Genomic DNA, 12669 nt, shown 5'->3' on the forward strand with positions numbered 1-12669 from the left:
TGACACCAGGATTGCCAACCATGATGATCACTTTGACGTATTTACTTATGTTACTTTTCCTCTTTACTTTGCATTATTCATCATTTTACCCACCCTTTTTGGTGCATTTTATTGTCCCCCCCCCTGTCACAATCAACAGTCATTCTTTCAAAAGCAGTGGCAGTTTGAAAGTGCTAGAACCAGAACAAGCTAATCAAATCCAGAGTGGTATTAGTATTCTTAAACTGGAAGTTATTCCTTAACATAATTTTAAAAAAAAAAAAGCTTTCTTAGATCAAATCAGTAGCTAAGTGTATGTCAACTACAAAGCAAAACTGGAACACTTGCACCTTGCTGTGTTGAACATGATGCTAAATGGTTTGCTAAGGGATAGTAAACAAATGGAAATCAATCTTCTGAGATTCACTGGCTGGTTGGTAACTTTGTACATGCCCCAAAATCCATCATCTCAATGTTTTGGAATGATCTGTATTGAGAAGAGATGTGACCCACAGGGAATCGGGAGCGAGAAACTGCATCACTGTGTGCACCTCTGAAATCTTTGTGTCCACTTCTTGCACAAACAATCAAACCAAATAAAAATCAAAATGGTTTAATGTAATTTATTTGAAATGCTTCCAGAAAAGTTTAAGGCTGTTATTAAGAAAAAGTCAACACAGACATTCATTCTTTCCTCTCTATCTGAACACTCACACGCTTTTCAGTATTTTTAAACTATTTGCTGAATGGGTTTTATGAAAATGGATCATCATCTAATATGCTTTCCTATGCCTTCTGCAAATTCTTCCTCCCTTCCACCTTCAACGGCACATTCATTCAGCTCTACAAATGAAGCAGTTGAAATAAATTACAAAGCCTGAAACAGAAAATTGACTTTTTTGAAGAACTATAAATACAGACATTTGTTCTATAGGGTAAAAATGTAATTAAAAACCCCCTTGGTTTATATTGTTTATCATCTTGTCACATTGATTTCTGCCATGCACACCAGCATACACAGATGTAAGATACCTGGCACAGTAAATTTTCTGTAAACTTGTAGAACAGAAGAAATTGTTTTTGGCAATAACTTAGCAGTTTTTCTACCTTTGTTGGTACAAGTACTTTGCACAGTTTATCTTGTGTAATATCAAGGATCATTTAAATTTATTAACATATCATTTTCATAGCTTGCCATACGGCACTGCCATAATCTTTTCTTATTCTAAGAAATAAAATATTACCCAGGGATTCCTGAAAAGTAACAGGATGTTGAACTGAGTGTTTTAGACTGCGTTTAAGTGACTCATCTGCTTCTCATTATGATGAGTAGAATAAATCAGCCACCAGAAAACACAGTAACATTTCCAATTACAGCATGAGATTAAATGCAACAAAAACTCTTTTAAAACAAAACTGGATAAAAATATAAAGGATGTAATACATCCTGGAGGAAAAGCAATTCCCTTTTTGTTTAAACTTCCTCTACATAATCCCATAGGGTATTTGTAGAGCACCATTTATATAAAATAATCACTTAGTTTAAAAACCAACTACATGTAATTGTAAACAACCATTTACAGAAAATTAAATGATTTAACATTAGTGGTGTTTAAAACCAACAGTAGAGGTCAGTGGAGTGCAAAATGCCGAAGAGGGCCTATTCACAAGCAAAAGCTTTTTCCATTCTTATCCTGTTTGGGATAAAATCTGTGTGCGTGTATATCAATATATCTGGCACTGAAAGCAAAGTATCAGCTTATTTACAAATACCCAGTATTCTCAGCATTTCCTTTAATTCAGTGCTGGCTGTACAGGTTTGGTTTGGGTTTTTTTCAGTTGATTATTTTTAGCATTACATGCTATGATAAATAAACCATAGCACTATGCTGACCACTTTAACTGACCAGATTGTAGTACGTTTGGTTGCTGGATTTTAAGACAGTGCTTCATTTTGAAAAATTAATCCCTAAAGAGTTACTGGTAATACAGCCCACTGTTGACAGTTCTTGTTGATTTAATACCACAAGAGTTCAGGCAGCTTATTGCAAGATGTTTTTCTTTTTTTTTTCCCCTCAATAAACTACATTTTCCCTCCCATGCCATTATGAAAATGTGTCATCTTGATACCCCATCCTGAAACTCCATATTAAGTCCACATCTTCAGCTGCCCCATTAAAGGGCATATAAAGCACTTTAAAAATTATAAAAAGCTTCTTTATGTAATGCACTTATAGACAGTAGTATAGAGATTCTGTTTACAGCAGGGCATTGAGAATAACTGGTCAAGTACCTCTTTCATCCACCTTAGCTGTTTATGGAATATAATCACAGGACACGAGTTGCAAGAGATTCCAGCTTATACAGATCCGCAGTTACAGTACTACACTCATAGGTACGAATACAAGGGCTGCATTGACATGATCACAAAAATATTTTAAAAGTGCTTCTCCAAATGGTTCCATGTGTGGAATGCAAATACTGTACAGGTAAGAGACAGATTTTCTTCCATGAACTGTAAGTTTTTGTCAGACATTGGTTTCTATTTGCTTTTCATTTTCACAAGAGTTTGTCTGTTCCATGCGTTCACAGTCGATGCTGATCTCGCTGGTGTCCATGCTGCAGTCTGACTCACAGTCTGATTGGTCCATTTTCTCAACAAGTGTGGTTTCTCCCTGGGGTACTCTGCTTCCATTTGGTGACAAAAGAAAATGTGCCTCTGAGTTCAGCACCCCAGCTTTGCCTGCACACGTAACTTTCTCTTTGGCCTGGCGGATACAGTTAAGCCACTGTTGTTTGTTGAAGGAGTCATTGGCTTGGAGTGAGTGCGTCTGGCTTTGAGATCCGTTTTTGAAGCTGACTCTAAAGAAATTTTTGACTGAAAGAAACAATGCATATCAAAACACTGAATGCTTTGGCTGAATGGATTTTTATAACCAAACAGTATATTGAAATAACAGAATCTGTAAAATCTTTGACTTAAGGTGTTTTCCTGCCACTACCATGTCAGACCAGAGAACAGTCTGGGTGTCTCCTTGTTTTGTGGGGCAAGAATGCAGCTCACCACAAGTACTTCTAATAATTTCTTACTGATGGATTAAACAATTCTGATTCTGCCATGCATGAGCTACCCATAAAGCTTTAAGTGAATCAGCGGGATTAACGCTTCTCCCATACTTTCAACACTACTTCAATCCCTATTTCTCTGCAAAGCAGATTTCCAGAACCTTCACTGAATACTCTGCCTTGTGTCAGCTGGAGATTGCCTCATCTCCTCCATTCACTTCACTAAGATTTCAAAATACACTTGCTTATAATTCTGTGGTTTTCCCACTACATTCTACATATTCTCCTCAGTTCAGTACAGAAGCAGAATGTGTGGAGAAATCCCATTATCAATACAGTGAACTTTGAGAATCAATCTGAAAAAAATGAAGCTGCAACGTAATAAACCAGCCTGAAATAAAAATCAAGATGTTGGATACAGATAATGTGAATTTTAGAGAAAACATTCTGATGTCTCATTGGCAGGTTTCTCACGGTTATAATGATCCTATATAAGCCAGTAAAAAAGACAGAGCCGTACTTCTCTCATTGTTGCTGAACGCACCACGTATGGATCCACCCAGTCGCACCTCTCCATCTTGCAAGTCTTCCAGCACAAGCTCCCTCACCGGAATTGGCTGCCTATACAGCTGGTAGCAGAGCTGCTCGTTATGGGTGATCGCTCGAGTAATCACCAATACTTCTTCAAAGAGGAAGACGTGCAGCTTCTTTTGGAAATTAATAAACAATAAAGCATTATTCCTTTTCCAGAATAGTATTTAACCACATTTATTTAAAATCTAGTACGTTATAATCTCCTGTTTTCAACTGTTAAAATAAGGATTCCTCTCTTCCAACTATTTAAAAAGTCTTATGGTGCAACAGCAAATGAGTACGTAAATACAACAATTTAAAAACTTCTAAAACTGTTTTTCCTGTCCTCTTCTCAGTTTCTTATGCAATGATCTGAACTAGTCTTTCAGTGTTGAGGCCCTCAAATGTGCTCCTTCCAAAGCTCTCTCTACAGCAGTGTGCTTCCATGTAATCTTTCTGACACCCACCTGAGCTTTACTGTGTTACTAACAATCAGCCTTATTCATGCAAATACCTTCAATGAACGATTATGAGCAATCTTTTTACAATTCACATGCTGCTCATAATCAGCTTCACCACAGCTCTTTGAAGCTCAGAAAATTACTTTTGCTCCTAGGTGGCACAAGTCATCAGTTACCATCTTTACATTATGTTCCTCCTCACATTTTGCACTCTCCAGTGGCTTCCAGTAATAAAAAAACCTGAAATTTTAAATTTATTTCTCAATATCATGCAATGAAATTAAGTTTTTGTTTTTAATTTCCAAACTTTTCTTCCCAGTCACAAGTAACTGTTCTTTGCTTCTAAAGCTGACTTGACTCTAAATCTAAACAGATGCATTAGTTGCAGCTTTAACACAAGATTGATCTTCAAATCTGTTTAGCTCATTGTCCCATCTTCCAATAGCACATGTTTTCAGAAAACTATAATGAAAGCGGTAATTATAGCAGAAACCTTTCCCAGTTTGCCTTGGCAGTCTTCTGATACTGAAAAACTCCATCTTAATTCTATTTTTCCACAACAGATGCCTCGTTTTGTATCCATGAATAGTCCAGTTTTCTTCCACTCCAAGTCTTTGCAGCACACACACCTACCCTGTCGGTTTGTTCCTTATTCTGCAGGGCTGTCATCGTTTGTATTAACAGTGACTCTGTGCAGAGTCTGGTAAAGAATCGATCCGTGATGTGTTTCAGCTTTTATGTTCAGCAAATGGCTCCCTTCTCATACAAATGAAATATGAAGGAAAGCAAAAGTGTGTGAGATTAAATACTTGAGGTATGCACAGGTATGGATGTTTGCTTGTGAAGTAGGTAGTTTTCTGTTGCTTTTGGGTTTGTTTGGTGGGTTTTTTTTAAATATTCTAAAGGTGCAGCAAAAGTACCTTGTTTGTATTGAAAGTCAGCTTTCAAACTATCACCCACAAAACACTGCAGATTCTTCAAAATGTAAAGCTTTGTTATGGCTGATTTTAGTGGAAGTCATATGAAACTCCTTTCAATGGTGACAACTCTTATTTGCTACAAATTCTAATACTCTGTAACAGCAGGTGTGAAAAGAAGACTGATGACATTACGATATCAATTATCTCTTTGTCACCCCAAATCAAAGAACCACACAAACATAAAAATATCCCACGCTGCCAACTGTATTGAAGGAATACGTCAGTGTGGAAACGTAACAAAAGATTAATGAAAGATGTAACTATATAATAGTTAATTTTTATGAATTTCCTATATATGAGGGTGATGTTTTTATGTGTCTGCTCAGCTTTTTTAGCTGTCAGGCAAAATGAAGATGTCACTGAAAGCTACGTATGACAAAAAAAGATTTATTCCTTACCACTCCCCTGTTGTTCTTCAGTTCACCATGACAACATACAACACGTGAGTCATCAATCAACGAATCCCTTTGACCTTCTTCAAGATAAAGAAGCCTCTCTTTGTAATACTGGCACTCGGATTCACCAGTCTTCACGTTGATTTCAGCCACTATGCCCTGTATTATATTTATCTATAGAAAAACAATGAAAACACATGAACTTTGATTAGACAGTCCAATATTCAGAGTCATCTCATCTCCTAATAATTTGAACTGTAGCTGCAAGAAAATACATTTTAATTTACAGTATATTTTAATGATTTTTTAGCAGAGGAATCTATAAAGAACATCAATATTAGCAACAGAATTAAGCAAACTACAGTATACAAAGACACTTGAGTTTGGCTTTATCATTGTTTCTAACTATGGCTTAAAAATCTGGTCTTTATCTGTTCATATCAAACCTAAACAGGCAGAATTAAGATAAACAGATGTAAGAAATATAATCAAGAAATTTATTTTTGTCAGCTGAAATGTGCCAATAAATGACACAGGACAAATAACCTGCCTTAAAAAGATTTAAAATTTATAATTCTCTGAAAACTGCTGCATTGTATCAGAGAATGAGAAACAGAAGAATTATCAAGATCCTTATGCAGTGAAGCATGCAACTAGCGCAGAACACTAAATACGCAACTTTTGTTCATGATGACAGCTACCCTCTGGAAATAAGGTAAGTTCATCTTAGTCCACAATTCCACTACTTGCATATACCTACAATTTTACAACTAAAATTAAAAATTATCTTGCCTTTTTTCTTTAAAAAAGACTAAAAAGAAGCTTTGCTTTTTTATAAAAATGCGCTCTCTATCTTGAGCTTACACTGTGCAGCCTTTAAGGACCTTGAGGTCAATTTATCCGAAAGTTAAATATGGCTCCTTAACTGGGCACGTGGACATGAGGGTCTGTTGATTTTAGTCAACTCCAATAGCGATCACAGATCACTTAGACCGACCAAGTTCCTCTGATAAACAGCTGCACGTGGAGCAGGGGCGCGGGTTGAATCATACGTGCCCAAACAGGTAATTCCAGAATCTGCTGATCCTGGGAGATTTGTCAGGGATCAGCTTGGTCCGGTGTGCTCACAGCAGAATGCCAGGCCGGGAGACAAATGCACTTCACAAGCCTACACCAGAGTTCAGAGCCAGCCTCACAGAGCGATTTCTGTTTCCTAATTAACTTGACAAATTACAGTTTGTGAAATACGTCACTTCAAGAGAAACAGTGTTCTGCTGAAGCAGAATACCACAAAGCTATATAAGGCTACTGAAATATCAATTAAAAAATCCTGATTTTATTTAATTAAACAATTACCAAACACAGGTACTGGAAGAAAACATGTAAAATACTTTTTAAAATATATTACCAGATATTACGTAGAAAAACAAAGCTTAGAAATAAGCAGAAGAATTCTTTGAGAGATTTATGGTTTTTTGTTTGGGTTTAAAGGAATACGCACAAGGAGAAAATGTACCTTAGAGATTACATGTAAATGTTTTTAATGTATATGTATTTTATATACGGGAAAGACCAGAAATCTTAGAAACCTTTCAGAATATCTGATTCAGGTCCCTTTCTATTACAAAGGAAGTTTTAAAGCCTTGGATTTCTCTCTCTGGTCTTACTTCAGAAAGTGCAACACTACTCCGCTTAAAAACAAACAGAATTAAGGCAAATTTCAGCAACATTCCCACAGATGATAATTAATGTAGATTCAGAGGTTATGTAAGGTCTCAAGCCAAGGAATACAACTTATTTAAATGATCTAAAACCTGAAAATAAATCTCCACGTTACCTAACCTGTATTTGGATGGAAAACAGCATTGAAAGGTAAATACAAAATGGACAAGGATCAGACGAAAGCTGTGGAAAATGTCTCCCCTCCCATCCAAACCCCCCCCCTTATTTTTTTGTTGTATCACTTTGCTACTGAAATAGGATCTACGTAGCAGAGAAGGGCTAGATATTTCATGTATTAGTTTCAGCTGCTCATATAAACGTTAGCATTTCCGTATTTCATGTGGTGTCCTTTCATTCATTAATAAGCTGAAAGTGCTATAATCTCCTAAAAAACCCAAACCCAACAGTAACTCACAGCTTCTTCAAGGTGCTGCTGGTCTGGGTGATCATTTGGTGTGTGTCTCAAGATCTCCCTGAGCAGTAATGGGTATTTCACCAAACGGCTTCTTGGGATGTCGAGGAAGTTCCAAAGGTCCAGTTTGCGACTAAAAGGAGACTCTAAGCAGCGCTGCAGGAAATCGTGCACCCTGTGATCTTGTTTCTTGTGATCCAATAAAGCTTTGGCTGCTACTTGATTGCTGCAGTAGCTGTCATAGGAGTTTAGGCATGGGAGCTGAGGAAAGGAATAGGTTATTCTGCAGCTGAAACGAAGCACAGTTTGCTATACAGAAAGTTTCACGGGACTCAGGATGTCAGAACTCATACTGACAATCTTTATTTTCTGGAGGTTTATCCACAATTTATTCATGATAATGTTTCCAACACAGATAAGGTTTACGAGGGTCCTCTGACCACCCTGTTCATAATTTAAATAATTTAGAAGCACTAGCTCATCTCTCAGCTCCTAGAGATCTACAATATTGTTCAAAAGCATTAAAAATATCCATGACTTCAGACTGAGCCCTACTTACTGCAGAAAACAGAAGAAATCTGATTTTAATTATGAATGGAAACAAAAGCCTAGGAATGAGTACTCCCAGACCTGACTTTTTTCAGATAAGCAAACTTGTATGGTCAAACTTCTGTATTGCCCTCAAGGGCCTTAACCAGACTAAAACAACAGAACTGTGCCTTAAATCTAAAAACAAAATTGTATGTTGATTAGAATAATCTCTCTTTTTACAAAACTTGCTATATTAAGACATAATGTATGTAAAGTCTTCACAAATTAGACTGATGTACTTGGACTAAGAGTTCACTGGTGTTTAGGCACACCAGAAAGTAAATATATTTAATATTACTTTATGCAAAGAAAAACAGAAAGAATTTTTGACACTTATCATTAACTATTCACATTATGTACTAGTAGTGATCGTGTTTATCGTGTTTGTAATAGGCCACTCTTTCAAACAGAGCTGCTAAATATGTATTATTAAAAATGTCAAGCCCTTATTTTAACAAACTTCTAGAAAATTAGTATCTTAACAGCACCACCAACTGCTTGTTACCTTGACTGGAACAGACCAACATTCAAACATAGCGGTAGGATGGCCTTACACAATGTGACTGTTCATTTCACTAGGAAACCAGAATGCAAATGGGGGCAGATCTTTAAATTACCTAGTCTGACTCTTTACTTTTATTGAAAGCACATTAAATACTGCTTGACTCCTGAATAGCCAAAGCTTTAAAAACAACATTCTCGTCTAAATCTTTTCATGGAAAACCCCTGAAAAGCGAGAATATCCCATTATGCCTCTAAATAGTTGCCTTATCTTTTAAAAATACTTTGAGAATATATTTTTGACCTGCTAGATATGGAAAGGAAATTATCCAATAAAAACAATGGTGCAGCACCAGAGTAACAAAATGGATTAAAAACTCTGCCTTACCCAACCCACAAGGATATGGCCAACATGTTCTGTTGATCCATCAGGTTTCCTGACTTCTTGAAGTCGCCTAAGAAGATCTGATCATGATTTTAAAAAAAAGAAGAGCAACTTCACTTAATGAACCAGATGAGTACAAATCTGTGTGCAGTAGTAACACAGAAAGAGAGAGAAAGACTGTTTGAGTTTTACCTTCGTGTAGAGGAATTAGAGAGTCTAACGTTCCAAAAATTTGGTTCAACTCTTGCTCTGTCATTATGGAAAGCTTAAGCATTGGGTCATGATAAGCCTGAAAAGAAAAAAGGAGAGCTCTGTAATTAATGTATCATCGGTAGCTGAAAAATTATTAATACCATGTAAAGCTTCCTGAAAGTAAAACCAGACCAATTGCTAAGCAGATTTTGAAGTTTCATAATCATATCTTAAACTACCCATTTCAAACTTAAAAAAAAACAAAGCAGCACATTTAAGTGTTTCAAAAAGAACGGAAAAATAGAAATATGCTTTCAGTTTTTTCCCCTTTTACTGTCTTGGCAAGTATAAAAAAGCAAGAATTATTTGAAAAGTGATGTGAATTAATGAACACTGTTGAATGTGTTTTGGGGACTTTGTTTTGGTTTGTTTTGTTTCTAAAAACAGACCTTTTTTGCCAGCTTCAGATCTTCTATCAAGTCTTCTTCCCCCTGGGAAAGCTCAAAGATAGCCTGTAAAAAGAGACCCAAATATTATAAAATATCATTCAGTCAATGCTCACCTGTTTGAGTTGATACGGTATTCTGAACAGCTGTCTTAATACTATGCAGCAGAATTTCTCTGCGAAAACTAATTGCAGCAATAAAGCAAGGCTTTATTCCATAGCTACAGAATCATGTGCAGTATTTTTAAAAACAGAGCTGTACCACATTGTTCACAAAATGCTTATCTGAAATAGCCACAACATTTTATTTTTCTTCTCAAACAGACGTGTTTCCAGATGGGGAAGCTATTTTCAGTGTGGTATTTTGATTCAACAGATCATACAGCTATTTCAATAGGAGTTTGTTGTGTTCCATTTTAACACATACAGTGGTAAAAGTTCTAGTAAGTAAAAGATAAAACTTCTTTAAAGCATTTCTTTGGTAGTGAGCACCTTTATTTCGGTATCAGTTCATTTTTGTGTTATGAATGTTAAGCTCTACCTAACTGTCAACTGATGTTAGTTACTCCTCTTGAAGCAAATTTGAGACTTTAAAAAGAACCACCAGCCTAATGCACTAGCTTATCAAATTACCATTGTATTACTACTTATTGCATGATTTCACTCTAACTCAGGGTACAGTATAAGTTAACAAGATTTTGGCCAGTTAGAATTACTGACTTTACAGTCAAGGCTTTCAACCTGCGTAACTCATGGAGGAACATCTTCAGTTAGTGCAGACTCTGCTAGTTTGGTAACACGCACACAGGGAAGGCTTCCCACAGTGCGAGCTGACTGACAGTGCACGCGTGGAAGCTGTTCAGATACTCTGTTGAGGCATGCAGGACCCTCGTGCAAAACTTCCTGCAACACAGCTCATTTATTTGGGCTCTGTAACGGGTCCTGCCTTCTGCCCCAATAGAGCAATGACTGCTGGGTTATGCAAACAGTTTCTGCAGTTTATTTTTAATAAACTGCCTTTGAAGTTCTCAATTTTAAAAGTTATTTCCTCTAAATTCTTGTACGACATTAAAATCTGCACAAGAAATGCTGTTACTATTGTTTGATTTACTACTCATTCCCTGAAGTATTCTCAGAGAAATTGTTATAACCTTTGGTGATACTGCTAGAAATTTCTGTAAGAAAAAGAAATTTCTTGATTCTGCAGGCGCTCTATCATTTACTGTAATGAACTGTTTCAAACTTGTCATGTACAACACATTAAAACCCCTGATGTACTCTTTTTTTCTTTTCTTCTCTGGAAGATACATCTTTTGATCCATAGTTCACTTTTCTAGCATTGTAACCTTCCTCAAAGACACTCTTCCAACAAGAGAAATGACTGTGCATTTCTGTACGTACATACCACTTGATGAAAACCTGTTCCTGAAATAGCATGCTCATCTATTGTTACTAGAACAACTGAATGAAACATCAAATACCTACCCTCACGACAGAAGCTGCCATATGAACATGTGTGCACATACAGCAAATCATAGCCCAGGATATCTTAGTAACCTCATATTTATGAAGGAAATATGATGAGCTGATAGTAAAAGACAGAACTCCAGTAATTTTGAATTATAAAGACTAGGGACAGAAATCTGCTTCTAGTGGAAGTGGTGACATTCTGTTTAATTTCGGGAAAGCTTCAAGTGCTGTCCCTAATGCCTACTGGTATTCTTCAACTCCACGCTTTAAAGATGACTTTTGAACAAGAAATTTATGGTAAAAAAAAATAATACCTCTTGGCGCTTGATTTCTTTAGATGTGAGCATGTGATTGACACAGACATCAAAGGTCTCACTCCATAGTTTGCTGTCTCTCCGCTTTGTGTTAGCAGGGGGCATATTTCGAGCCCATGGCCGTGGAGTGAACAGATCTGGGCGACTATCACTACGGAAACTGATTGAACGCTGGAAATAAAAAAAGAGTTTTTATCGTTACAACAGTTTCACATTACACATTCTTTTTCCAAAGGAATTTATATACATAGTTCAGTACAACAAACAAATGTTATCCAATTAGTTTTTGCTGTGACTTAATAGCAACGTTTAGTACTGGGAATGTAAGAGAAATTCTTTTAATACATCTTTATGGAAGGCCAGTACTTCCATTCCTGTAGTGAACTATGCCCACGTCCTGTTCTCAGCATGTTTAAAAGTGTACAATGCATTAATACACCATGCAACGAGAATGGACTACAGAGATAATGGCAGAATGGTACAACACGAACTGATCAAATACAGGTTCCATTCAGTAAACAGACAAACTATTCATGCATGACATATATCTGCCTCATTAGATACCTAATACTTAAAAATTGAGAATTAATGCAAATTTTAGAGATGACAAGGTACATTACATCAAACATATATTAATAGTTTAAGAAAAAAAACAAGTTTCCTCAGTTGGGCAGAAAGAGGGTTCAGAAAGTGAGACTGCCCTTCAGAACCTTTCCTTGTACCCTGATACGTGTCTTGCTACCTGATGGTCGATATTCAGGTTTTAATGCTTATGACAAGCAACAAGCCAGATTCTTTTCACAGCACTTGCTCCTACTTATTTCTTAGCATTTGAAGAAATTTGTTAAACAGCCAGTACTAGCAGATAGAAAACTGTGAAATACACACCACCACTATTATGTTCTACTGTTGTAGTATCTTCATTAATATTTCTGGAGCCTCTAAACCCCCCTCAAAACTATCTCTGTATGTATTATATGGCCTGGTCTTAAACGTCAATGAAAATAAGTCCAATTTTAAGTGAGACTTGAGAGTTCTATTTGCCTCTTAAAAAGAGTTCAGGCTACAAATAAGATTCCTTTCTTGCTTCATTAAAATTAGAGGCTTCTTTTTGAGGTCCTACCTTTGAAATGCCTCACGTATTTCACATTGTTGAAATAGTCTATTTTTTTGTTGTTGTTTA

General features: G+C 36.4%; 1 protein-coding gene across 1 annotated transcript; it reads right to left on the reverse strand.

The window, feature by feature from the left end:
• Window positions 1-2125: 2125 nt before the first annotated feature.
• ARHGEF3 (Rho guanine nucleotide exchange factor (GEF) 3) lies at window positions 2126-11657 on the reverse strand (the record flags this gene model as incomplete). Its single annotated transcript, XM_010184944.1, has 8 exons — window positions 2126-2857; window positions 3566-3752; window positions 5458-5628; window positions 7592-7849; window positions 9069-9145; window positions 9258-9354; window positions 9707-9769; window positions 11487-11657. Coding segments are annotated over 8 exons (1374 nt in total), but the record flags the coding sequence as incomplete, so codon positions are not given.
• Between the last annotated feature and the right edge of the window lie 1012 nt (window positions 11658-12669).

The sequence above is a fragment of the Mesitornis unicolor genome, unplaced genomic scaffold (assembly GCF_000695765.1).
Source record: "Mesitornis unicolor isolate BGI_N332 unplaced genomic scaffold, ASM69576v1 Scaffold52975, whole genome shotgun sequence".
Taxonomy (NCBI): Eukaryota; Metazoa; Chordata; class Aves; order Mesitornithiformes; family Mesitornithidae; genus Mesitornis; species Mesitornis unicolor.